Source organism: Caretta caretta, chromosome 1, assembly GCF_965140235.1.
Source record: "Caretta caretta isolate rCarCar2 chromosome 1, rCarCar1.hap1, whole genome shotgun sequence".
NCBI lineage: Eukaryota > Metazoa > Chordata > Testudines > Cheloniidae > Caretta > Caretta caretta.
In genome coordinates this window covers 287,621,308-287,648,909 of record NC_134206.1, presented here as the reverse complement: position 1 = coordinate 287,648,909, position 27,602 = coordinate 287,621,308, and the positions used below count along the sequence as shown (strand labels likewise).

Genomic DNA, 27,602 nt, shown 5'->3' with positions numbered 1-27,602 from the left:
GCTATCAGCATCAGATGGTAAAACAAGACTTCCTTTTCACCTGTGTACTGTAAATAAAAATGCCCTCCCTCCAATCAGAACTCCAGGGATGTTCTCCAGGGTATTTACTCACTTGTTCTGCCATTGACCCTTCTACTAGTCTCATATTTTCCACTCCGTGTGCTAACAGTTACGCTGTATTGCCTCCCCGGGACCAGTTTAGTGAACACACATTCATTTTCATCCTTGGGGACACTTTTTGTTTGGTTGAAGTCATTGTTGTTCTTGATGATCACTTCATAATTGTCAAAATCTCCAGTGGCATGTAACCAGGACACCTTTAAATAGTCACTTCTTGCTGAATTGCTGACAGTAAGTCCCTGCACGCTTGAAGGTACTGGGGGGAGGGAGGGGCAGGGAAGGGGGGAAGAGAAGAACACAGGCAAAGAATTAGGGATTCTGAAACAATAAATGTGTCACACAGAATATCCAGAGAAAGGTAACTGAGCACAGGCACTGCCATACCCAGATTAGCTCAGTGGTCAAGTATCAGATACTTCAGAGAGAAGTGCAAAAACCCTTGCAGCTGGCAGTTATTGAATAGCCTGTCCATTGGGAACATTTCTTCCTAACTCCCATTAATTAGGGCTTGGCTTATGATGTGAAACATGAGGGCTGATCCCTTCCAACAGTGGGGTTTGATTGTTTTAATTCTTGCTATTGTAACTCTGGCTGTTCTTGTTATCCACATACAAGTCCAATCCCTTTTGGAATCCTACTACACTCTTTGCTTTAATGTTATCATATAGCAATGAGTTTCATAGGCTAACTCTGCAGTGTATGAAAGAGTATATCCTTTTATTAGTGCTAAATTTGCTACCTTTCTGTTTCACTGACTGTCCCCTTGTTGTTCTATTAAGAGAAAGGGGGTTATTTTGCATATCTCTATCTTGTCCCCCCTTATTCCTCTGCTCGCTCTCAGGTAAACAGTCCTCATATTTTAAATTTCTCTTCAGATGGAAGTTTTTCCATACCTCGGATCATTTCTGTCACACATCTCTGGTTCTCCTCTATTCCTGTTATATCCTTTTTGAGATAGCATGTCCAGAAATAAAGGCGGGAGTTCACTTATATTATGGCATTATATTATTTCCAGTATCACTTTCCATTCCATTCTATTTGTATCTGAACATTTTTTTGCCTTTTTTGGACCCCTACTGCACAGGATAGTACATGAAGGGCCAACTTACAGGGTCTGGGGAACAAAGTGCTTGAGTCAAAACTGTCATTTAATCTCAGCTCACCATGAGGGCTGCCAAATTTGTACTAGATTTCGCCCTTTCACAGAAGCAAAAGCTCCTTATCCCCTCACTTATGTTGGGGTCAAAATTACTGCCCTGGAGAAGATCACAAATTATTCTAGCTAAGGATGGCCTTCCTATGCACTCACATTTTTTACTCCCAATCCTCCTTTGGTTACAGTGAGGCTTTGGGCCAGATCCTCTTCGCATTGAACTTAATTGTGGTTTTGTCACTGACTGAAATGTGAGGAAGATCAGGGGGTCTGATTCTCATTTATGCTAAGGCCACTTTACATTGTCAGTGTGGTGTAAAGTAGTCCTACAGTCATAAATGAAAAGCAGGCCCTCAATCTTAAGCACTGTAGTTTTAGGACTTGATTTTCCAATCTAGCTCCTGTTTTGGTTAGCCATTACTGCTAGCACAGATCATCGCAAAGGATTGAACATGGGAGATGTGTGTGACTGAATCCACACACAGTCCCCTTTCTTTCTGTCCCCTTTACCTGTTCGTTCCCAGCTGAAGGAATGATTTTCATACTTCCCACACTTTGTGATTATTGTCACATTGTAGAGCCTGCCGGGAACCAGGCTGCTGAAAGAACATTCACTGAGGGCTCTGGAAATGGTTAGAGTCTGAACCGTCTGGCTGTCATGAGAAAGTGTTACCAAATAACTATCCACATCTCCAGTTGCTGGTAGCCAGGAAACACTGAGGTAGTCGCTCCGTCCCGAATTATTCACTGTTACTCCGCTCACACTGGAAGGAACTGCGCAACAAAAGGAAAAAGCAGCAAAGACGTTTTAAATAGCTTATTCCAATTGTTAAGGGCAGCAGGAATGTGTGGAATGTGATCAAGCAAAACAAAAAAGGCGAGATGTCTTATTTAGCATCAGAAAGCCTTCCACTCCAAGTGAGTAGCAAACATCTGAGTTTCTGAACAAAGACAGTGAAGTTATTGTCTATGGTGGTGAGGTCAAGGGTCTGATGGCACGTCTAATATCCTAGAGTGTTAGCTATGATCCTAGAGTGCTATTCCTCACCAATAACCACAAATCCCTTTATCATTTTGAGGCCAATGCAAAGATTTATTTCTAATTATCAAGAGTTTTCTACCCCCTAGTGGCCAAAAATAGGTACAAAATTGATCTGGTTCTTTTCAGTGATGCAAGATGTGCCAGTGTGTTTGACCCTGCCAGAACTGGTGACATTTTAGGTAATGATCAGGAGTATTCTGGAGTTAAATAACTTTATTACGACAGATCCTTACTAGCACAAATTGGCATAACTCCACTAAAGTCCATTGCAGTTAAGCTAATTTACACCAGGGGAGGATCTGACCCATTTTCTGTCATGGTCACTATTAATTAGGAAACATTAAGAAATGTTTTCAGCTTCCCAACTTTTCAGTGCTATTTTCTCACTGGTTAGTTTTTTCATGATTTTACCTGAAAATATCACAGGTTGTTTTCATGAAAAACATTTGGGTCAAATCACAGAATGTTTGGGTTTTGCCAGATTCACAAAAACTTGGTGCAATTTTTCCCCACACAGCTCAATATCCGAGAAACTGTTGTTGTTCTTTATTGCTCATGAAAGATTCAGAATTCTATGGCTCCCATCACTGGAGTATCTAATGACCAACAAACATTTTTTCCTCACAACAACTCTGTGAGGCTAGGGAACGGAGGCATGACCTGTGCAAGGCCACGCATGGGAGTCTGGCACAGAACCCAGATCTTCCAATCTTAGTCCACTGACTTAACCATGAGACCATCCTTCCAAATGAGTTCAGCTTATGGGAGTTTACACAGATATGGTGGAACATTTCCTTCCCCTTCCTTACCTGTCCTCCCTTCTGCAATCGTCTGTCTGGACGATATCCCTCCACTAACTGTGGTAACGACCACGGAATAGAGTCCTCCGGCTTTCAGGGAGTGGAAGTGGTATCTACTGGTCTCACTGGAAACACTCTCATTTTTAATGACAACATTTTCGTGAATCAGCAGCACTTGGTACGACTCTACATCTCCCAGCGCCCTTGTCCAGTTGGTGAACAAACTGTTGGTTGCCCCCTGGTTTGTCACATGCAGGCTAGTCACCTGAGCTGGCACTATAATAGGAGAATGTCACGGTGTAAGTACACAGAAACAAACAAATCTCCCAAACAGAGTTTAGTCACACTGAGGAAGTGCATCAAAAAAGCAGACTCAACAGGACTAAAAATAAACTAACGGTGGACTCCCAGACCTGCTTCCTGTCTGATGGACTGTGGTTTGTGGGAACCCATAAGGGCTTCCTGGTTTTTAGCACTACACAGAAAGGTCTCCCAGGCTTTGCTTTCCTCAATCAGCCCAAAATGATTCAAGAGAGGAGGGCTGGAAGGAATCCCATTTTATAAATGTCATTCAGATAAAAACAAATGACTTAGAAGTCATTTGTGTTTGTGATGACTACTGAACTTGCACAGAGCTCATCCCATTCCTAGCCAGTGGCAAACCAATTACATAGATGCACAAGATCTAACTAAGGCAACACCTTTCATCACTTTAATTTTCTGAGTTACTGGGACATATAATCTTTCTAGTCTCACTTGAATTTCTTTTCCTTCAGAAGAATTTCATAGCATTGACTCTTCTAACATTTAATGATGGATTGAGGGGTAGCAAAATGTTACCTTTAAAATAAATAGGGGTGGGTGAACTTGTTCAGACAATAGAAGAAGGGAGTTGAACATTTAGCCCAAATGTTAACAAAAACCCAATGAACCCCTTTTTAAGGTTTGACCAAGTTTGATTAAAGTATGAAAATATAGTTACTCATTTTTGAATGCTTTCACATAAGTGTTCAGTCAGACTCAATCTTCCACAATCTAAAAGCCTTTTAGCTTTGGAAAATTCAGATCCACACTACAGATTTTGCTTTATACCTAGCTCAGAGCCTAAATACTATGGCACTGGTCATCAGAAATATGATTAGGCATATTGATAAAACAGATCAGATTAGGTTAGATTATTCAGTGGTCTGAACCAAAATCTTGGGTCCAGACAGGCTTGGAGTATGGGGAAGTCTAGATTTGAATTGAAACTTCGCCTCTCAGGCCGACCCGTGCTCTGCAATGGCTCTACCTGATTTTTGCACGAAAGGCTCTTCTAGTGATATTTCAGCTTTTGAGTAGATGGCTGAATTTAATAAGCTGTGTGCAGCGCTTTTCACAGTCTTCCATCAGGCCTCTGATTCAGGGCCTCGGGCATTTTTGGGGGATCGGATGAGGCACCTCAGCCTCCCTGGAAAGACAGTGTTATTGATAGGGGAGCGCTATAGTGGAATGGGGAAAGCTGTGTTTGCGTTGGTGACAGACACACGGCATGGTTTCCTATCGCCAGGGAAGTTCTGGCAAGGCTGAGTTCTCTCATCATCTTTGTTCCATATCTGCACTGATTGGTTGAGGGATAAGCTTGAAGAGGCAGCTGTCAGTGGCGTTGAGCTGAACACCATATTCTGCTTCGAGATCCTGAATACACCAACAACATTGTTGCGTTGGCTCAGTTTGGTGAATCGTTGCAGCTGGTGGGCGGGCTGGTCATGCAAGAAGCAGCACACATGGGTCTGGTTATTAATCCAGATAAAACTAAATCTCTGTCCATGACAATCAAGTGGCCTCCAACTCCAGATTACAACCAGCTCAGTGTTAACCTGTCCGGATGGGACATCGAGCAGGTGGCAACTGTCAAATATTTAGGTTGCCATCACAGACAGTGCTGGGGGATGCTGAAAAGATGTGGATACGCATATAGCAGCAGCTGTTGCCATGTTTCAAGCTTTTCAGTGCCTTCTGTAGGGATGTTGTGAGTCCATCAGGCTTCTGACGATCTACAGAACCAAAGTTATACCAACTCTATTGTATGGAAGTGAAATGTGGGCACTGAGGAAGGCGGAGAAACACTAGATGGTCATTTCAGTACTCATCATCTTTGTCAGCTGCTTCATATTAAGTAGCAGGACAATATCAGAAATGAGGATATTTGAAGCTGAGCCCAGCAACCGCTTCCAACAGCACAGGTGCAGTTTCAGTGGCTTTCTTGGTATGGAGATATTACTAGAATGGAAGACCAAAGAATTCTGAAGTGTGTGTACCAAAGATTGCAGCAACATGGCCAATGAGCACATGGACATCAAAAGTTTCGATGGCACGACAAGACTGCCAGTGATGAACGTAAACAGAATACACAACCAGACCACCTTAAGCAGCTTGCCAGAGCTCAATCTGGGTGGTGCTCAATTTGCATCCCCTCTAGTTGGTTCAGCAACTACTTGATGAAGGAATCCATCAGCTATCGCATCTAGGAAAATCTGAGCCCTATTATTATTACTCTCACTTGTCCTCCAGTCTATAACTGGAAAGTTAAAGTCTCCCATGATCATGCAGTTCCCATTAGTATTTACTTCATTAAAAACATTAAAGAGGGCTCTATCCATATCCAACTTAGATCCCGGCCGTCTATAGCACACCCCAAGTACTATCACACGGGAGGCTCTAGTAGTTTTCTTCCCCAATGTTATTTTTGCCCAGATGGACTCGGTCTTATCCATTCCATTGCTTCTTATTTCTTTACATTCTACTTCATCGTTGATATAGAATGCTACTCCACCACCTTTACCTTTATTTCTGTCTTTCCTAAACAGCATATACCCTTCAATAGCTGTAGTCCAGTCATGACTACTATTCCGCCATGTTTCTGTTATCCCTATAATATCTGGTTTCACTTCCTGCACCAGTAGCTCTAGTTCCTCCATTTTGTTACCTAGGCTCCTGGTATTGGTGTAATTTTTGCTGTTTGGCCTCACTCACATTCTTTACCTGATTAGGCACGGACATTCTACAGCCAGTATGACCTATTGGACTGGTATCCACACTGCCCTTCCTCCTTATGTCCATTCTCCTACCCACGGCTGTATCCTTTCTTACTTTGTTTTCTTCCCTCTCAATGCTAAAATCCAGTGTGGAGATTACCTGGACATCTCCCAACCATCTCCTCCAAATTCCTAGTTTAAAGCTTTCTGAATCAGTTGTGCCAGCCTCCATCCTAGAAGTCTATTTCCTTCTCTACTCAGATGAAGTCCATCCCAAGAGAACTGTCCTCTGTCCATGAATGCCTCCCGGTGGCCATACATCCCAAAGCCCTCCTAATAGCACCACTGCCTGAGACATCTGTTGATAGTCATAATCTTGTCACACCTTTGTTGCCCTTCTCTAGGAACAGGCAGAATCCCATTGAAGATCACCTGAGCCTCGACTTCCTTAAGTGTCTTCCCCAGCCTGGCATAGTCTCCCTTGATACGTTCCAGTGAGAATCTACTGGTATCATTTGTTCCCACATAAAGGACAATCAGTGGATTCTTTCCCGCTCCCTTTAGGATCCTTTTCAACCTCAGGTCCACATCCCGTATCTTAGCACCCGGAAGACAGCACACCCTTCTATTCTTTGGATCAGCTCTGGTTACAGGCCTGTCTATTCTTCTCAGTAAGGAGTCCCTGATCACGTAGACCTGCCTTTTCCTGGTGACGGTGCGATTCTCTGGTCTATCCCCTGTTCCCTCTGGCTGCAAGTTCTTTCCATTCCTATTCTCCCTTGTAATCCTCTTCAACTCATCTTGTATCCTCCTGGGGCTCATATTTGGTGTAGTCTCCATTGACTCTTCCCCTTTTCCTATAGGACTAGCCGCTCTTCTCTTCTTCCTTGCCCTTCCACCTTCAGTGACCATCTGCTGAACCCCTTCTTCATTTTCCAACTCTGCAAACCTGTTCTTGAGCTCTGTTTGTCCTTCACTAGCCCATCTTTTCCTCTGCCTGGTTCTCTTAGTCACATGCTTCCACTGTCCATTTTCTTCACCCAGCAGTCTCCCCTCAGAATTCTTCAGTCCTGCTTCCATCTGCAAGTCTGAGCTTTTCCCTTCAGCTACCTCATGTTTTTGCATAATCCACTCGGACCCCCTTCTAAACTCGACCAGACTTTCCACCTGCCTCTCCAATCCTCGTATCTTTTCTTCCATCAGCTCTATCAGATGGCACTTCATGCAGATAAAACTCTTTCCAGGTACCCCCTCCAGGATCATGTACATACCGCAGCTTCCACATCCAGTTATCTTCATTGTGTCTTCCGCTACATGGGTCACTCCCACTGCTGCCTCTGTATCTGTCATAGCCTTCCCACCTAAATCCTGTTAATCTGGGAAACACAAACCACACCAAAACACCACCACCCACAGCAAAAGGTTTGCCAGCTGTACCTGGGAGTCTCACAGATACAGGCTCTCACAGGTCTTCCAGTATTTCCTACTTCCAGTAAGTCCAAAAATATCATCATCATCATCATGGAAAATCCCAAAGGGATGTGACCACCTGGCTTTTGGTGAGTAGTGAGGACCTCATAGAAGAAATGGTTGTAGGGGACAACCTAGGTTTAAGCGATCATGAGCTAATTCAGTTCAAATTGAATGGAAGGATAAACAAAAATAAATCTGCGACTAGGGTTTTTGATTCCAAAAAGGCTGACTTTCAAAAATTAAGGAAATTAGTTAGGGGAGTGGATTGGACTGAAGAACTTGTGGCTCTAAAGGTGGAGGAGGCCTGGGATTACTTCAAGTCAAAGCTGCAGAAGCTATCGGAAGCCTGCATCCCAAGAAAGGGGGGAAAATTCATAGGCAGGAGCTGTAGACCAAGCTGGATGAGCAAGCATCTCAGAGAGGTGATTAAGAAAAAGCAGAAAGCATACAGGGAGTGGAAGATGGAAGGGATCAGCAAGGAAAGCTACCTTATTGAGGTCAGAACATGTAGGGATAGAGTGAGAAAGGCTAAAAGTCCAGTAGAGTTGGACCTTGCAAAGGGAATTAAAACCAATAGTAAAAGGTTCTATAGCCATATAAATAAGAAGAAAACAAAGAAAGAAGTGGGACCGCTAAACACTGATGATGGAGTGGAGGTTAAGGATAATTTAGGCATGGCCCAATATCTAAACAAACACTTTGCCTCAGTCTCTAATAGGCTAATGAGGTTCTTAGGGATAATGGTAGGATGACAAATGGGAATGAGGATATGGAGGTAGATATTACCATATCTGAGGTAGAAGCCAAACTCGAACATCTTAATGGGACTAAATTGGGGGGCCCAGATAATCTTCATCCAAGAATATTAAAGGAATTGGCACATGAAATTGCAAGCCCATTAGCAAGAATTTTTAATGAATCTGTAAACTCAGGGGTTGTACCATATGACTGGAGAACTGCTAACATAGTTCCTATATTTAAGAAAGGAAAAAAACGTGATCCGGGTAACTACAGGCACGTTAGTTTGACATCTGTAGTATGCAAGGTCTTGGAAAAAATTTTGAAGGAGAAACCAGTTAAGGACATTGAGGTCAATAGTAAATGGGACAAAATACAACATGGTTTTACGAAAGGTAGATCGTGCCAAACCAACTTGATCTCCTTCTTTGAGAAAGTAACACATTTTTTTAGACAAAGGAAACACAGTGGATCTAATTTACCTAGATTTCAGTAAGGTGTTTGATACTTTGCCACATGGGGAATTGTTAGTTAAATTGGAAAAGATGAGGATCAATATGAAAATTGAAAGGTGGATAAGAAATTGTTTAAAAGGGAGACTACAGCAGGTCATACTGAAAGGTGAACTGTCAGACTGGAGGGAAGTTACCAGTGGAGTTCCTCAGGGATCGGTTTTGGGACCAATCTTATTTAATCTTTTTATTACTGACCTCGGCACAAAAAGTGGGAGTGTGCTAATAAAGTTTGCGGATGATACAAAGCTGGGAGGTATTGCCAATTTAGAGAAGGATCGGGATATCATACAGAAGGATCTGGATGACCTTGTAAACTGGAGTAATAGTAATAAGATGAAATTTAATAGTGAGAAGTGCAAGGCCATGCATTTAGAGATTAATAACAAGAATTTTAATTATAAGCTGGGGACGCATCAATTAGAAGTAACAGAGGAGGAGAAGGACCTTGGAGTATTGGTTGACCACAGGATGACTATGAGCTGCCAATGTGATGTGGCCGTGAAAAAAGCTAATGCGGTCTTGGGATGCATCAGGCGAGGTATTTCCAGTAGAGATAAGGAGGTGTTAGTACCGTTATACAAGGCACTGGTGAGACCTCAACTGGAATACTGTGTGCAGTTCTGGTTTCCCATGTTTAAGAATGATGAATTCAAACTGGAACAGGTACAGAGAAGGGTTACTAGGATGATCCGAGGAATGGAAAACCTGTCTTATGAAAGGAGACTCAAGGAGCTTGGCTTGTTTAGCCTAACCAAAAGAAGGTTGAGGGGAGATATGATTGCTCTCTATAAATATATCAGAGGGATAAATACCAGGGAGGAAGAGGAATTATTTAAGCTCAGTAGCAATGTGGACACAAGAACAAATGGATATAAACTGGCCATCGGGTAGTTTAGACTTGAAATTAGATGAAGGTTTCTAACCATCAGAGGAGTGAAGTTCTGGAATAGCCTTCCAAGGGAAGCAGTGGGGGCAAAAGACATATCTGGCTTCAAGATTAAACTCGATAAGTTTATGGAGGAGATGGTATGATGGGATAACATAATTTTGGCAATTAATTGATCTTTAACTATTCATGGGAAATAGGCCCAATGGCCTGTGATGGGATGTTAGATGGGGTGGGATCTGAGTTACTACAGAGAATTCTTTCCTGGGTAACTGGCTGGTGAATCTTTCCGACATGCTCAGGGTTCAGCTGATCGCTATATTTGGGGTCGGGAAGGAATTTTCCTCCAGGGCAGATTGGAAGAGGCCCTGGGGGTTTTTTGCCTTCCTCTGTAGCATGGGGCACGGGTCACTTGCTGGAGGATTCTCTGCACCTTGACATCTTTAAACCATGATTTGAGGACTTCAATAGCTCAGACATAGGTGAGAGGTTTTTTGCAGGAGTGGGTGGGTGAGATTCTGTGGCCTGCATTGTGCAGGAGGTCAGACTAGATGATCATAGTGTCCCTTCTGACCTTAATATCTATGAATCTAATAGGTTCTGGTAGTTGAAATAAGGTTCAGATAATCTGAGGTCTGGGACGCTCATCCAAACCTAGCTTCCAACCTTTTTGAGTTTGCTCATTACAAGTTATAATTTAATGCCTAATGTGTATTACTCCTGCCTGATTTGTCCACACACATGAATTCACAATTAGTGCACTGTGACACTACACCCTTTCCTAGGAGAAGGGGCCTGAAACAGAAGGAAATTAAATCCTAGCCATTTAAATCACAAAATTGAGTAATGGAGGCTGAAGTCAAGACTTCTGCACCTTGGAAGGAAGGATAAAACTTTATTAAGCTTTATAAAAGGACACGCTCAGTCTTATGGGCCTACAATTAGACTAACTGCACTCACAGTATGTTTTTATCCTGTGCTATGCCTAAAGGAATTCCCATTTTTAAGGCCTTGCCTGCTCAAAAGAATGCATCAGGCAGGCATAGCAAAGAAATAGGTTGGATTTAAACTTAGACACAGGCAGAAAAAAGTAGTGGTTTTGGTTTTTACAAAAGCACCCCCAACAGTCACTTCAATTTTGGTCGTGTTGCAGCTGGGGTTTTTTTAATCAAAAAGGCAGCAGGATTCAAAATATGTTTTGAAGGTCACCTCCATTTTGTGTCTGCTAACTTTGAAATGTCCCCCTTCAAACAATTCTTTCCCATTTTTCCCCCCAAATGGTCCATCTGTTGAGGAACAAATCAGGAAGCTAACGTTCCCCAAGATATTAAGTGAAAACAGGACTTATTATCCTCATCCTATGTAGATTGATCAGACATTACAGAAACATTTTAGATACCATTTTCCATCAGGAACTACATATCCATCTTAGAAAGCCATGGAAAATGGCAGAAAAAGAGACTGGATGTTCTGAGATATATTGCAAGACACACAAGAGATTTAGAAATGTAGCATTTCTATTAAGAAAATGTACACAAGTTCAAGGGTGTTGACATCTGGACACTGCTTTAATACAATTCAGTACAAAGAAAGCAACACGTCATTATTGCTGGTTACCAGAAGTTGGGATTAGAAGTGGATTGACAGTGTGTTACCTGTTCTTCCCTCTACTGAAGTCCAGTTGCTTAAATCCCCACTAATGCTAGTGACTGTAGCTGTGTATTTCCGTCCAGGTACCAGACCACTGAAAGTGTATTCTTTAGCTTCTTTCACAAGAGCCTTGTTTATGACGGTAAGATCCCTGTCTCCCAGTGAAACCACATAACTGTCCCATTCTGCAACAGGGGTCATCCACATGACACTAAGTGAAGATTCATTAGCATGCTTTACCCGGAGCTGAAGAACAGGCTGTGGAGCTAAGGGAAGAACATGAGTATAGCAATGAGCAAAGGATTTTTCAATGGACACACATGCCACATCTTGACCGCGCTGCTGTCGAGAGCTAGGCTAGCAATAAGAGAGTAACAGAAATTTTACTACTCATGGGGAATGGCTTTGCCTGAGGCTGGGGAGTAAATCTCACAAAATAACTCTGCGATGGTCAGGGGCTACAAACAGGGACATAAAACAATTATACTAGAAAATAGATATAGGGCAAAATGTAGCTGTGACAAACAGTCATGTCCAGTGATGAGCTGCCAAAATCGTAACAACCGGTTCCCTTCCTCACCTCACGAAGGGGTCGTGGCCCGCCCCCGCCCCCCAGGACTCCTGCCCCATCCAACTCCCCGTGTTCCTTGAAGCCCCCCGCCCCTCCCGGTACCCATCCACCCCCGTCCCCTATCCCCTGACTGCCCCCAGAACCGGGCAGGAGGATCTCGTGGACCACCGTAGTGGGTGCCCACCCCTAAGAGCCAGAGTGGGGAGTCCTGGAGGTGCTTACCTGGGGCGGCTCCCGGGAAGCATCCGGCAGGTCCCTCTGGCTCCTAGGGGCGGGGTAGCATAGCAAGGGGGGGAACAGGGGGAGCGGCTGCTCCCCCCACTGATCACATCAAAAGTGGCGCCTTAGGCACCAACTCCCTGGGTGCTCCGGGGCTGGAGCCCCCATGGGGAAAATTTGGTGGGTGCAGAGCCCTCACAAGCAGCTGCCCGCCCCGCGCCCAGCCCCAGCTCACCTCTGCTCCGCCTCCTCCCCTGAACGCACCAGCCCACCCTGCTTCTCCGCTCCCGCCATCCCAGTTTCCCGCGAATCAGCTGTTCGCGCGGGAAGCCTGGGAAGGCTGAGAAGGAGGCAGCGGCTTTGCACTCAGGCCCAGGGAGGCGGAGGTGAGCTGGGGCAGTGAGTGGTTCCCCTGCGTGCCCCCCGGGTTACCTGCTGCGGCGCGAGAGGCCCTCCTCACGACCCCCCCCCCCACCCCCCCCAGCTCCCCTCCGCTCCGCCTCCTCGGGCCTGAGCGCGAAGACGCCACTTGCTTCTCAGCCCTCCCCGGCTTCCTGCGTGAACAGCTGATTCATGGGAAGCCAGGCAGGGGGTGGAGGGGGCGGAGAGGCAGGGTGGGGTGGCATGTTCAGGGGAGGAGGCGGAGCGGAGGTGAGCTGGGGCATGGCGCGAGGCGGGGAGCTGCCGGTGGGGGCTCTGCACCCACCAAATTTTCCCCGGGGGTGCTTCAGCCCCAGAGCACCCACAGAGTCAGCGCCTAAGGCGCCACTTATGGCTGGTTGTTAAATTTAGAAGCCCTTTTAGAACCGGTTGTCCCTCACATGCGAACTGGTGCAAACCGGTGCGAACGGGCTCCAGTTCACCACTGGTCATGTCAGTTACATGTCTGGGGCCACATTCTGTTTATTCTGCTGTACTTCTGGAGTAATTCTACTGAAGTTAATGGAGTGACTCTGAATTTATCGTGGTATATAGGAGCAGAATTTGGCCCTGAGTGTGTATTGGTACATTGATGTGTGTGGGGAGGAGGGTGCTGGCAGGGCGGCCCTTGGTGGGGAGCCAAAAGGGGCCATTTGCCACGGGTCCCCTATTTGAGAGGGCTCCCAAACTGAGTGGCATTGCAATCTGGCATGCAGGGTTGAAGCACTACTCACTGAAATATGGCCTTGCAGCCCCTCGGTCAGAATGGAGGAGCGGAGGGCCAAACCTGAGTGATGTGTGACCTCACACGTGAGGTTGCAATGCCTGGAGCAGGCAGCTGGGCCCAGCCCCCTGGGACAGGAGCTGAGCCACCTCTGTGGGGTATGTGGAATTCAGGCTCACTCTCCAAGCCCCCACTCCTCCTTGGGGGCTCTCTCTTTAGTGGTAATTTATTTTGGAAGGATGTGGGAGGGGGCCTCTGCTTCAGATTTTGCCTCAGGTGCCCCAAAACCTCTGTGTGGCCCTAGGTGCTAGGCATTCATAATTGAATTTGAGCTTATGGGCCAGATTCTGGTCTCTGTTACTTTGAATTTATACCAGTGTTAATCCATTGAGTTCAAAGGAGTTACCGCAGGTTTGCACCAGAGAAAGAGAAATCAGAATCAGAACGCCTTTGACTTAAATTACTCTGGATTTTCATCGGTGTGAGATCAGAATCTGGTTTGCTGATTCTGGTTTGCCGTTTACACACCACAGGATGGACCACTGTCTTAATGTGTACATCACTCAGTTACATCTCATGGGTCTGATTCTACTTTCACGTGCAAGGTAAAACTGGAGTTACTTCCTGGAAGTCAATGGAGTTATCCCAGTGTAAAAGTGGTGTGAGATGCTGATCAGGTCTCTCATGCCTGAATGAATGCAAAACCAGACCAAATCACTCTGCTTTACCTCTTACCTCTTTTTTCTGACCACCTGAAATTTGATGTGCAATTTATAACACTCTTCACACCACCACTGAATTTGGTCCCATCTCTTTTAAAGAGAAGAGTCACTATTTTAAATATTAAATTGTGGCTAATCAAAGGGATAGAACTCCTGAGCAAAATCTGAATGAGGAATTCAGGATTTGGGCCAATAATAAATTAAGCAAACAAACAAATAATAAGAGTCTAGGAATTTGCTCTTTCATTTACAGTTATTATGAAGATGACTACAAATGTTTTGAATTAAAATAGTTATCTATGCTCATGTGAAAGCGTTTTCCTAGTGAATCAGTATAATACATACCACTTATTTTATTTTGTTTCCAGCTACTAAAAATAGCCAACTTGAAAGTTTTGAAGTTTCATGCTATCAGTATAATGAGATTGCTGACCTGTTCTGCCTTTGCAGCGAGCAGTGTTCTGTAAGCCTCCACTCTCCACTATGACTGCCACCTCATATTGTCTTCCTGGGATGAGTCGTATATCCTGGATGACATATTCTCTTCTGTCTTTCTTTAATGTAGTGTTCAGCAGCACAGTGGAGAGGTTGAACAACATAATGTAGTATCTCTCCCAGTCTCCAGCAGGGGGCAGCCAGCTCACTGTCAGAGACCTCAGCAAACCACCACTGCTAGCTTTCAGCTCTGAAACTTTCTGAGGAACTGAAATACAGAAACAGGTGAGTAATTTGTGTTTTTTCTGGGGAAATATAACTGGACAGCAATGAAACCTGGCTCACAGCTCAGACATTGCCGAAGTGCTTTGATCAGTTATAGTAAAATCAAGCCCCAGATTTTTCACCTGTCAATGGGAATTAGATTCTTAAGAGTTTAAATCACTTTTGAAAATGAGATTTATGGTCCTAAGTCAGTTAGGCATTGCAACACTGAATGCAGCAATGCCTAAATACCTTTAAAAATTTGGGCCAAAATGCGTTTTGACAAAGTGTAGTACTCATCTGAGTGAGAAATTTACCCTCTCCCACACAAAGAACTCACTGTTTGTCAGTTACTGACATCAGAAATGCTGAACCCTAAATCAGAGGTTAGCGAAAACCTTATGCATTTTCAGAATGAAACTCGCAGCATTTTAAGTTATTTTTCCTGCTGTTCTCTGTAGTTGTTTAACTCAGATGGACTCTATTAACAATTTTTGGATGTCCTGCATGTACTTTTTACCCACTTGAAAACTTTTCCAATCTAAATTCTACCAACTGCCAAGAGGTGTAGGATGGAGGTAACGTGGACTCATGGTTAACAGTAGTATGTGGGTGGGCAGAACTTTGGCAGTCTTTTCAGTTTGATCAATCAGATAAGATGAAAAATAGCTATACACCTAAAATAAATAAATAACCCAACACCACAAAGACTGTCATGTGCCTTAGTCAGTGCTGTGGGCAGTCAAAATGGCTTAGATTTAAGGAGCTATGCCTAGAACCAGGATCTTGCTTACAACCAAATTTCATAGCATATCAAATGCTTGGGATCTTAATATTGATGACTCCGTTCCAATATATATAAACGAACTCTAGAACCGTTGTGATTGAGACCGAAGACTTGAACATGTCTGACTTGTGAATGTTCTTCTATTCACAGATATATGACCATAGAGGGGCAATGTTGTTATACTTTGTTGATAGTTTTAAATAATTGCACAGTACCTTACATGCATATTTCCATTTACTGTAGCCCTGTTTTATCTCTCTCTCTGGATTGTGTTCAAAATAATAAAATTAGGCAAAAATTACGGAATGTACAGGCGCTGAATAGTTTTGCTACAGGCTCAACCTATGCTGATTTCTATCTACAGCATATACCACCGCTTCTTTCTGACAGGGCAGCACTGTAGCTTTGACTACTGGCTGCAAGGTTGCTGTAAGCAGTAAGGAGTACTGTAAGAAGTACAGTAAGATCAGCCCAACAATTTTTGCCTCACAGAATCATAGAGTTTAAGGCCAGAAGGGACCACTAGATAATCTATTCTGACCTCCTGTACATCACAGGCCACCAACACCAGCCAGCACCTGCACACTATACCCAACAACCAAATCTCAGCAACCTCCTATTGCCTAGCAACCAAATCTGCTTCTCTTCCAACATGATCTTCTACATGGCAGTGTATTCAATGGGATAGATCAAAGAGGCTTTGATTACAAATGTTCTTACTGATGCACAAGACTTACCTGTCCTGCCAGTTGCCATTTTATCAGTGAATAATTCACCACTGATTGTGCTGACAGTGACCTGATAAAGACTTCCTGGAATCAACTTGTCAAACTGAGCCTCTGTGACCTGGGGCTGTAAAGTTTTGATTTCTTTAATGGATCCAAGATGAGACAGAGTGATATTGTAGAAATCTAGGTTTCCTAGAGGTCTTTTCCATGTAACTTTTAATGTATCCAAGCTGCCATCATTCGTCACCATCAAAGCTGAGACTTCTGCTGGGGCTAAAAAAAAAATAATGAAAAAGAAAACAAAATATTTCACCCACAGAGTACACAACATGTACATGGCATGTAGTTTGATTTTTTAAACCTATATTTAAGACCATTTATACCCAAAGTGGCTCTACTAACATTGCTTACTGTAACATCACTGGATGATCAAATACACGAGTCACCTCCTTATTTTCATTGATTGTGCATGTTGAATGTAAAGGCTTATAATGGCACGCGCTGCTCAAGGTTATTGAAAGCCAGAGAGGTGTTAGCACAACAAAAGCTGTAGTTTGACTGGAGTTATTCCTGATTGACACCAGTGTAAGTGGGATCAAAATATGATCCTGTGTATTTTGACATTTCACCAGAAGAAAAGCAAACCAACAACTCTTACCTTGTTTTCTGCGAGGGCTGTTCTTAAATGTATCAAAAGTTACGAAGGTTCTTTTCTTCCTGTTTTGTTTTTCTAAAGTGACCGCTTTGACCTATGCTATTCCATGCAGATTTAAATAGTGGGTCACCATCTACTGTCATGCCATGTGCATAATTCCCAGTGAAGTCAACAGGAGTTTTCAGTGAGTCTCAAAGTCAGGATTTCTAACCCCCCAAAAATAATCTACAGAAATATTACCTCCAACTTCTCAGAAAACCACTAAACTCTGCAACTCAGATAATTAAGTTAAACCCCATACAATGCTATGAAAGAATGGGGCTGTATGATGCCTAGATTCAGGCATGCAACATTCAATTGGGGTCAGCTGGAGCTCTGCCACACAGAGGGCAGAATTATGAACCTTAGTGTTCCGTTTAGGCCAGACCAAACAATTCCACTTCTTATTTTGAAATTCGCTATATTGCAGCCTCACAGTTTTCCTATGCGTTATTTATGATATCATTACCTGTCCTAACCAGTTTAAAGTTGTAGCTCTCTAGTCCTGCAGCTTCAGCTATGATAGTGAGATTATACAGGTGACCTGCTGTAAGTCCAAGAAAAGTGTAGGAGAGTAAGCGTTCCTCATGGTTGATCTCACGAACTGGTCCTTCTTTATCCAGTAATAGCAGCCTGTATCGATCCACATAACCAGAGCCAGGTAGCCATGAAACGTGGATAGTGTCTGTCTTGACACTGATCTGAATGTTTTGCACTGGGGATGGCACTGATGAAATAAAAAACATATGTTTTACAGGTAATGGTTTTCTTCACTATCTGAGCAAGATTGAACTGTTCAACTTTGCAAAGATTTTGAGTGTTTAGGGTTTGCCAAAAGCAAAACCAAAATTGATGGCCAAATTGGACCTGCCAACATTTCTTCATACTTAGAAGAGGTCTCTTAAAATTAATTAGAAATTCTTTGTTTACCTCTATTTATAACCAACCTGAACCATGTTAGGTTAATGAAGACTGATTACATGCATAACTTGCTATCTAGGAGAAATGCATATCTATACCCTTTTTGAAATGCATAACCTCAAAATGTGTGTAAAAATGCTCAGTAGCCTTATTTAGATGCACTACACAAAAAACAGGTCTCACCAGTAGATCCGCTGATGTGAATTGCTGGGGTGCTTTTATTTCCGGCAACTGCAGTGATGATAACATTGTATTTGCTCCCAGGGGTTAGACTGGAAAAGGTCTCTTCTCTTCTTGAAATACCTCCTTGTATTGAGACATTCTGTATCTTTTTATTATTATGATCAGATAATTGTAGCTCATACCAGTCCACCTTTCCTGAGGATGGACTCCACGAGACCTGCAAGCTTGTGGAAGTAGTTTTTTCCTTATTAATTTCAAATTTAGCTGGTGGTAAGGGATCTGTAATTACAAATAACAGCAAAAATATTAATTTAGTTAGGTTTTAGAAGAGTTTTACAGGTTAGCTCAATCAACTCCAACAATTTCCAGTTTTTCATCATTCCACTGCAAATCTTTATTGAAAATTTTTCTTTATTCCATTTCCAAACACCATGTTCACTGAAAACACAACTAATCTTCCTATGAATTGGCCCTGGAGAACCCAGATATATGTATACTATAGAAAAGCACATGCTTCAGTGTGTGTAAATAAAGAGTTTCAAAATCTGTTGACAACGAACCTATGGCATCACTATATTAGAAACAGCCCTGCAGTCATAATGACTCAGGATAATGTAGTCTATAAATATTAGAGCACCAGTGACTAACTTTCAGGTGCTTATGCCAGATTATGAGGGTTTTTTAGTTGGATGCACAATACCAACACCACAAATAAATGCACAACATATTTCAGCATTCCCCGGCAGTTAAGTTGGACACAAAAGTGTGTATATTTAAAGTTCTTCAAGATAAAGGTACAATTTTAATTAGGATAGTGTTTTAGTTTTTGCTATTGTCTTCAATCAGAATAAGCACCTTCTGACAATACATATCCACTCTTCTACTGGAAGGGTCTCCAATACCAGCAGTATTGTCCTACACATCAGGTCTAAACAACAATAACAAAAAACCCAAAAAAGGCTGTATATAAGCTTTTAGAATGTATACTTTAAAGGACTATTCTTTGATTAAGTAGTCATCTTGGGCCAAACTGTTTGAGAGAAAGCTTAAGCTCCAAAAATGATAGCAAGTATACTCCAAAATTTACAGACTTTTGATTATTTCATAGTTTCTTGTAACTAAAAGAAGTCATTATACACTGATGCACTAAAGATCCCATTTGTATTTGATAACATGGTTACGTTATAATGAACAAAAAAGTACGAAAGTTGCAGAGTTAAGCACTCAAACGTTAGGAAGTGACTGAATTTAGTGCCCGTGCTGCCTTAATACAGCCTCCTTGTGCATCTATATGCCTTGCCCAATGTAACACACAAAGAGTGTGGCAGAGCCAGACAGAGATCCCAGCTGTGCAGGATACTAGCACAGCGTCTTAACCCCCTCAAAACCCATCCTTTTCCTTCTTTCAACCCGCTGCTTCATTCACTGTGCACCCTGAGTAAAGCAGGGACCCTATAAAACAAACGGGCAACTTTGATTCAGACATTTCCTAACTTTTGAGTGCCTGACTTTGCAAACTTAAATATTCTTTTAATGTAATTTCTTGTACGTAAACTTCTAAGTTTTTTTTTTAAACCAACCCCCCCACCCCTGCATAAATTCCATCTAAACCACACTGACCCTTCCATAGGGGTCCGCTTCACGCTTGCAAATTATGCCCTTTCACTGGCACACAGGGTACAATGCAGGGGAGTGGCCCTGAGGAGATTTCCTTACAGCAAGAATATCCTATGGCTAGTGTACATGTCTCTGTGGTGCTGTTTGGCATAGGTTAGTGCTAGGGCCGGGGCCAGACAGGGGCATGATGGGTAGCAGCCAGAGCGTTCTGGACACAGGAAAGTCTGGGCTGTGGAGAAGCCTGGAGACAGCCTGGTAAGGCTGCTGTGAGTTAGAGCATCCTCCAAGGCTGCTCTTACCCGGGGGACACACAAGCTGCTAGAGCAGGTTAGAATCTGGGAGGCACAAAGGTGGTTTACAGTCACCTACGCCCTCTCCATTGGGCCATAAGTTTTAGTGCAGCACAGAATGTGGCCCTGGATTTGATTTTCAACCTCTTCTGAAGTGAGCTTGTGCAACCTGTCAGTTACCCTATCTGTAAATTGGGGCGAAATGGTACTTGCTAGCCTCCTCAGGCGGGGGTGTGAGGCCTTGCTCAGTAATAAGGGCTGCGAAGAGCTGAGACTGTGATGTGTCCTGATGAAAGCTGGAGGCATGTATCATCCAGAACACATCACACGATCCACTGTCTACAGCCAAGCCCTAAGATACAACCGAACTTGCTCCAATCCCTCAGACAGAGACAAACCCCACAAGATCTTTATCAAACATTCTTAAAACTGCAATACCCACCTGGGGAAGTGAGGAAACAGATTGACAGAGTGAGACGGGTACCCAGAAGTCACCTACTACAGGACAGGCCCAACAAGGAAAACAACAGAACACCACTGGGCGTCACGTATAGCCCCCAGCTAAAACGTCTCCAGCACATCATCAATGATCTACAACCTATCCTGGAAAACGATCCCTTACTCTCCTACACCTTGGGAGGCAGGCCAGTCCTCGCTTACAGACAGCTCCCCAACCTGAAGCAAATACTCACCAGCAACTACATACCACACCACAGAAACACTAACCAAGGAACCAATCGCTGCAGCAAATCTCGTTGCCTACTCTGTCCCCATATCTACTCTAGCGACACCATCAGAGGACTCAACCACACCAGCCACACCATCAGGGGCTCATTCACCTGCACGTCTACTAATGTGATATATGCCATCATGTGCCTGCAATGCCCCTCTGCCATGTACATTGGCCAAACAGGACAGTCCCTATGTAAAAGAATAAATGGACACAAATCGGACATCAGGAATAGTAACATACAAAAGCCAGTAGGAGAATACTTCAATCTTCCTGGACATTCTATAACAGATTTGAACGTAGCTATACTTGAACAAAAAAACTTCAGAAACAGACTTCAACGAGAAACAGCAGAACTAAATTCATTTGCAAATTTAACACCATTAATTTGGGCTTGAATAGGGACTGGGAGTGGCTGGCTCGTTACAAAAGCAGCTTTGCCTCTCTTGGAATTGACACCTCCTCATCTATTGTTGGGAGTGGACTACATCCACCCTGATTGAATTGGCCCTGTCAACACTTGTTCTCCACTTGTGAGGTAACTCCCTTCTCTTCATGTGTCAGAATATTTATGTCTGCATCTATAATTTTCACTCCATGCATCTGAAGAAATAGTTTTTACCCATGAAAGCCTATGCTCAAATAAATCTGTTAGTCTTTAAGGTGCCACTGGACTCCTTGTTGTTTTTGTGCATACAGACTAACACAGCTACCCGCGATACTTAATTATAAGACTTTGCTACCAGCTCCACCTATAATATATAATAATCCATTAAAGACTATTATCTGGCAAATAGCAAGAATGTAAAATTATTCTTTGAAGGTGACTGGTTGAATTAGAAAAAATCACCCGTTAGGAGTCAAACAAATACTAGAATTATGTAAGGTAAGAGATGTAGGAAATTCTTCAGTGAAGAAGAACCATAGGTGATAAATGGAAGGATCTTTCATTCTTGCTGAAACAACATAATTAGGATTAGGCTGACTGATTGCAAAAGTAATCAACACTGTAATCATGTCTCTTATCAAATCATATCAAAGATAATAGCATATTATTATTTTACATGCTACAGTTTCTTCATAATGTACACTGCGCTGGGTGTGGAATTTAATTTCCAAAGTATATTTAAAAAAAAAAAAGTTGCGTGCCTAGAAGGTGAAGTTCAGAAATTCAAACTTTATCTAATCTATCTGGCCCAGAAAACAAAACACTCAGTCCTTTGTACATCCGTTAGAACAAAGGAACAATGAGATTGGGAAATGCCTGGGCTGAAAGAGCTCTGGCTGGAAACACACACTTAAAAAACCATTTACATTGTTATTATATTCTCTGCTGGCAACTGTCCCACACTGATATATCACAGAAATAAAAAATTTTCATGAAGATATTTTTATACTACTCTATAATGAACCAATGCCTTTGAATATATAAAATAAATAAATCTGGGTGTTTAATTTTTTTTTAAATTCCACTACACTAATGTCTTAGTTGTTGTGAAATTTTTTAGTAAGAGTACTTACTGGACATGCACAGCCCTTGTATGTACATTTGATTAACAGACTAGTTATGGTTACAGCTGCAGATTCCCAAAGACATGATGAACTGTAATTATGGAAACATAATATATTATCCATGAGAAAGATATAATCTAGGATGTGAGCACAGGTCTGAGAGCTGGGAACTCTCAAATTCCAATTTAACTCTCTCTCTGTTTCCGTTTCTATAAATCAGAGATAATACTTACCTACCACACAGGAATTTTGTGAAGATTAGTTCATGGGCCTGATCCTAGAGTCCTTAAATGATCAATTTCTTTGGGATGAGCTGCATAACGTTTTGCTTCTTGTGAGAGATGAAGCCCATATTCATGATGATAAAACCTTTATATCACACTACTCCAATATGTATTCTCTATTAATAATCTGTCTCTTGAGAGGATTATTATTTAATATTTGTAATGCTTACAGGCCTGACTATGTCAGGACCCCATTATGCTCAATGCTGTACAAGATACAGTAAATGACATTTGTCTCAAAGATCTCACAATTTATAGAATTACAAGGATGGTCCATCAATATCTGTGGAGTTTAAAAAAAATAAAGGGGTTTAGTCTTATCTCCAAATTGACTTGGAGTCTGACTGAGTTTATGCACTCTGTTGGTATATTACTAGGGTGAAAGAATTTTTACTTTGTTCAGTTCAAATACTTAACTTCAAAGTGGTTGCTAGCACAGGTGCCTGTATTTGTCAGTGGAACCAGTCTGAGTCAAGGCAGAAACAGTATCTACCAGTGTAGTATTTTAGGAGAATACCATAGAATCATAGAACTGGAAGGGACCTTGAGAGGTCATCTAGTCCAGTCCCCTACGCTCAAGGCAGGACTTAAGTATTATGTAAACCTTCCCTGACAGGTGTTTGTCCAACCTGCTCTAAAAATCCCCAATGATGGAGATTCCACAAGTTCCCTAGGCAATTTATTCCAGTGCTTATGTAACCCACACACCTCCTGGGTATGGTATTCTGTCCCATCTAGTGGCACCGAGACCACTTAAAGAGAGAGATAAAATGAGTCTGCTCTACAGCCTTGGCTAACAGCCAGTTAGCTTTTAGCTTATGCTGTAAAGGCTCATGCGCTAAGCTCCAAAGGTCCCCGGTTTGATCCCGCCTGCCAATGACCAGGGTCTGTTGGCATTACACTTAATCACCCTGACAGTTAGGAAGTTTTTCCTAATGTCCAATCTAAACCACCCTTGCTGCAGTTTAAGCCCATTGCTTCTTGTCCTATCCTCAGACGTTAAGAACAACTTTTCTCCCTCCTCCTTGTAACAACCTTTTATGTACTTGCAAACTGTTATGTCCCCTCTCAGTCTTCTCTTTTCCAGACTAAACAAACCCAATTTTTTCAATCTTTCCTCATAGTCATGTTTTCTAGACCTTTAATCATTTGTGTTGCTCTTCTCCGGACTTTCTCCAATTTGTCTACATCCTTCCTGAAATGTGGTGCCCAGAACTGGACACAATACTCCAGTTGAAGCCTAATACCATGTTGTACAATGTATTAAAACCCCCTCTAATTATAGCTAAACCTAGTGTCTTTATGAATGAAAATATAAGAGTCAACTGAAAGTTTTAAATAATTTATTCAAAAACTAAGGAAATACCCAAATAAAAACTTCATTAAGATACCTTCAAGGTTCTAAAGACCAATTAATTACGTCTGGATTTTAAAATATGTATTTTCCCACAAATTTAACCATAATTTAGAACTAATGTAAAAGTGTTTTTTAAATAGGGCTGGATTCACAAAAGTACTTAGGCACCTAACTGCTACTTTTGGTGCCTAAATTCCAGAATCAGACCACAATGGGATTCACAAGCCCTCTGCTCAGCTATAGCTGAACCCTGTAGGCCTAAGCTCACGCAACGCCTACGTTTTTGCAGTAAAAGTTCCACAGGTGCCCATGTTTCTGCTAGTGTGCAGAAAAGTTTCTGCTGCTCCCCTTTAGGTGTTCAGATGCCTAAGCCCCAGTGCGATGCACAAACCAGGGGAAGATAGGTGTTTCTCCATCTAACTTGCCTATGGAGCACAATGCAGTTGTCTTGTGAATCTGGCTCTAATGTTCTAAGTAATGCCTTGAAGTCACTCAGAGGGACTACTCAGATGTAAAAAGTTAATCACGTGCACAAGTGTTTGCAGAATCAGGGCCTAAGTGTTTTTGTCTGAAAACATAAAATCCAATCCTACCACCTTTATCCATACAGTGGTCCTTATTCACATTTGAATAAGGGTTACAAGCCCCCTAGACACATATTTTGTCATCACAAATTTTAAAATATCAATAATATTGTCCGGAATATATATATGTAAATGTATATCTTGTATACTAGTTTATGTACTTTAAATACTACAGAACTGCCAATATAAATACTAAAATATGCCAAAGGCACAAACTTGATGCCTAATCACATCTGTAATTTTAGGTATACATTGCAGAATTTATCTGTAGAGCTCAGTTCTGATAAATTATCAGCATTTCCCCTCTCATTTTGTGCTCTCCAAAAATAGCACTACTATCAAAATGAAACAGCAATATATATAATATTTATGCCACTTTTTGGGGAGTAAAGACCAGTTGTAGAGGTTCAGATATTGTCTTTTCTAATTAATAATCTGTAGACTAAAGATTCTTCAGTAAACATCACCATGACAGACTTCACCTGAATGAACCTTTGTGGTATATTGGATCAATGTTCTACAAATTAATAGTCTTCAGTTGTCAAATTAAATGGCAATTTAGGTAAACTCTTTTTTCTTGTTTAGAAAAAGCCCTGTCTTTTAACATATACAGTTTTTCTTTTAATACATTAATGTATTAAATTACAGTATCTTGAAGTAATTTAAGAGTCTGAATTATACGCACAAAACCAAATCAAATTAATTTCCTCAATTTAAACCTTTTGCTTAGGAATTGCAGCATGTGTGGTATTTACTACACATTGATCTCACCTTAAATACCAAAGCAGAATGGAGCAAAATGAAGATAGAATGATTTTTTTTTAATTTTAGGGGTTTAAGTTAAACTTCAACATTATTTTAACTATCCTACCGCTTCATATTGTAAGTATGAACATTTGACATTAAGGTACAGCATTAAGCAAAACGTTATGGGCAAAATGTAAACTCGGCATGAGAACCAGCCTATAAAAGCATCAGCAGTACTGAACGTTCACAAGAAGTTATGTATGTGGTCTATATAACACAGATTATTTTATATATATCTATATACACACTGGGCCTGATTCTGCTCCTATTAAAGTCAATGGGAGTTTTGCCTTTCAGTATAATCGGCCCCAAAAGGTCCCCTCACACAAACACACTCAGAGGTTAGTTTCCAAGAATAAATGCCTTTATAGATTCAGTTTCCATAACTTAGTTAACAAAAGTACTGACACTAGAAGTCAGTGAGAAAAAAGGGTGGAAAGTCTTCCAAAAAACTAGAGTAAAATGTTGCCCCTAGTGGAAATGAAGGAATAGCCTCTTTAAAAACTGTATATTACTATATATTAAAATGTACTGTATTTTAATGTATGTATTCTTTTGCCTTGTTAAACCTTAACAAATCAAAGACATTAATTAAAACATTGTAAATAGTTACATTTGGCAGATAATTGTGTATTTCTATACATAAGCCAAATTATGTAAATGACTTGACTACATTCAGGTGCTGGGTGATATTGCAAAGTAAATATTGCAGATAAAGCAACCTGAGTAGCTGCTTCCATAGGCAATTTTCACAATCTCCTTGAGAGATATGTATAAAAAACCCCTCTCTCCTTCTTGCTAACCTCTCTGCTATCTAAACCCAAACCTCACCTAGATCAAGGTAAACTAATTTAGAGGATTTCAGCTGTAAACTTTTGTCAATCTTGTTACTTTGTATCCAACAGACATGTGATCATACAAATATTGTACACAGATCTGTTTCAATCATTCTGTCATTTTCTTATATTCTGTGAAAGGCTGTTTACCAAGATGGAAATCTGTCAAAAATGATATATATAAACCATTGTCTAAATTCAATATTATAATATAATCAAAACATTTTCCACTTATACAATATATAATCTCCTGTCTATGTTGCTATCTTTTGCTCATCTTCTATTCAAGGGCTATATAAAAAACCTTTACCATTCAACCAAGATTGTGATAGATACCTGCTACTTAGATAAGTTAATTTGTTATTTTTGCTTTTAAAGTATGACTCATCAATATTAAAAACAGTTGGAGCAATGCATGATATAGATTTAAATTGCTGTTACTATGGAAATCATTAGTTGTACCAAGCCGTACTAAAAATATTTCTCGCATTGAATATATGCCTATCACACTGGATTTGACTACACTAGACTGTTTTATCTTGAGTTAATTGATTGCCAATTAACTGAGGTTAGTTAACATTATTTGGAGAAGAGGCACAGTAATTAACATTATTTGGAGAAGAGGCACAGTAATTGTGAAATAAAACAATGAGGATTAGAGAAGGTCAATTCTAAGTATTCATCTACTATCACCTTCAGACATAAACAAAGACCACCTTTAAAAATTGCAATGCCTCTCTATAGCTAAGATTTCAGGAAGGGATAAGGGAGGGGATCAGATGATAGAGGCTTTTATACTTTAACAACTCAGGTTTGCGGTCCTGTATTACCAACTAGCAGAAGGCTGTCAAATATTATATTTCAGCAGCTTTTTAAAAAAAGAACTATATGAAATTAAAACATCAGTATATGTAAGAAAGGGTCCAATATTTCTCCCACTGAAGTCAATAGTTTGGTGCAGTTCTTTGTTTTAAAGCTATAAATTGTTCCTACATAGGAAACCAATGACACTGCAATTTGCAGAATATGGATAGAAAATATTTTAGTATATTTATAGCCAATTATGTTTCCAATACAATAAACCTATTGAAAACAACTGGTCTTTATGTAATACCACATGTATGCCCATGATTTGTATTTGTAGGAAATGTTGTACACACATTTTTATTTTAACTATAATCACAAGCAGTTTTATTTTAGGAAAAAGTATTAGCTTTGAACAGCTACCTGTCAGCTTTCACGGGCTGAAATTGGTCAAACTTATTTCCAGTAAAGTTATGCAGAGTAAAACAGTCAGTTATGCACTCTTGATAGGTTCAGTTAGTTTATAATGGAATAGTTGTGTTTTAAATGCAAGCAAATATGCTATGAACGGAGAATCTGTAACGTCTTTGAAGAGCACAAAGCATATTTTATGCTGCTATTTCAAAATAGATCTTCTGTTTTGTATTATAATCGTTTGAAGTCTATTTTTTAACAAAATAAACCCTTTAAACAGATCTAGACTATTCACAGTAAAATCT

General features: G+C 41.3%; 1 protein-coding gene across 2 annotated transcripts in view; it reads right to left on the bottom strand.

Annotated features, from left to right (window-relative positions):
- Nucleotides 1-27,602, bottom strand: part of PTPRB (protein tyrosine phosphatase receptor type B) — a 105,118-nt gene that overhangs the window by 44,003 nt on the left and 33,513 nt on the right. For both annotated transcript variants that reach the window (XM_048835789.2, XM_048835788.2), the window contains 8 exons: nt 18,063-18,341; nt 17,428-17,685; nt 16,274-16,537; nt 14,484-14,753; nt 11,400-11,660; nt 3,125-3,391; nt 1,784-2,047; nt 113-376 (listed from right to left, as the gene is read on the bottom strand). In XM_048835789.2, coding sequence (XP_048691746.2) covers nt 113-376; nt 1,784-2,047; nt 3,125-3,391; nt 11,400-11,660; nt 14,484-14,753; nt 16,274-16,537; nt 17,428-17,685; nt 18,063-18,341 — 2,127 coding nt within the window. The remainder of the gene's footprint in view (nt 1-112; nt 377-1,783; nt 2,048-3,124; nt 3,392-11,399; nt 11,661-14,483; nt 14,754-16,273; nt 16,538-17,427; nt 17,686-18,062; nt 18,342-27,602) is intronic.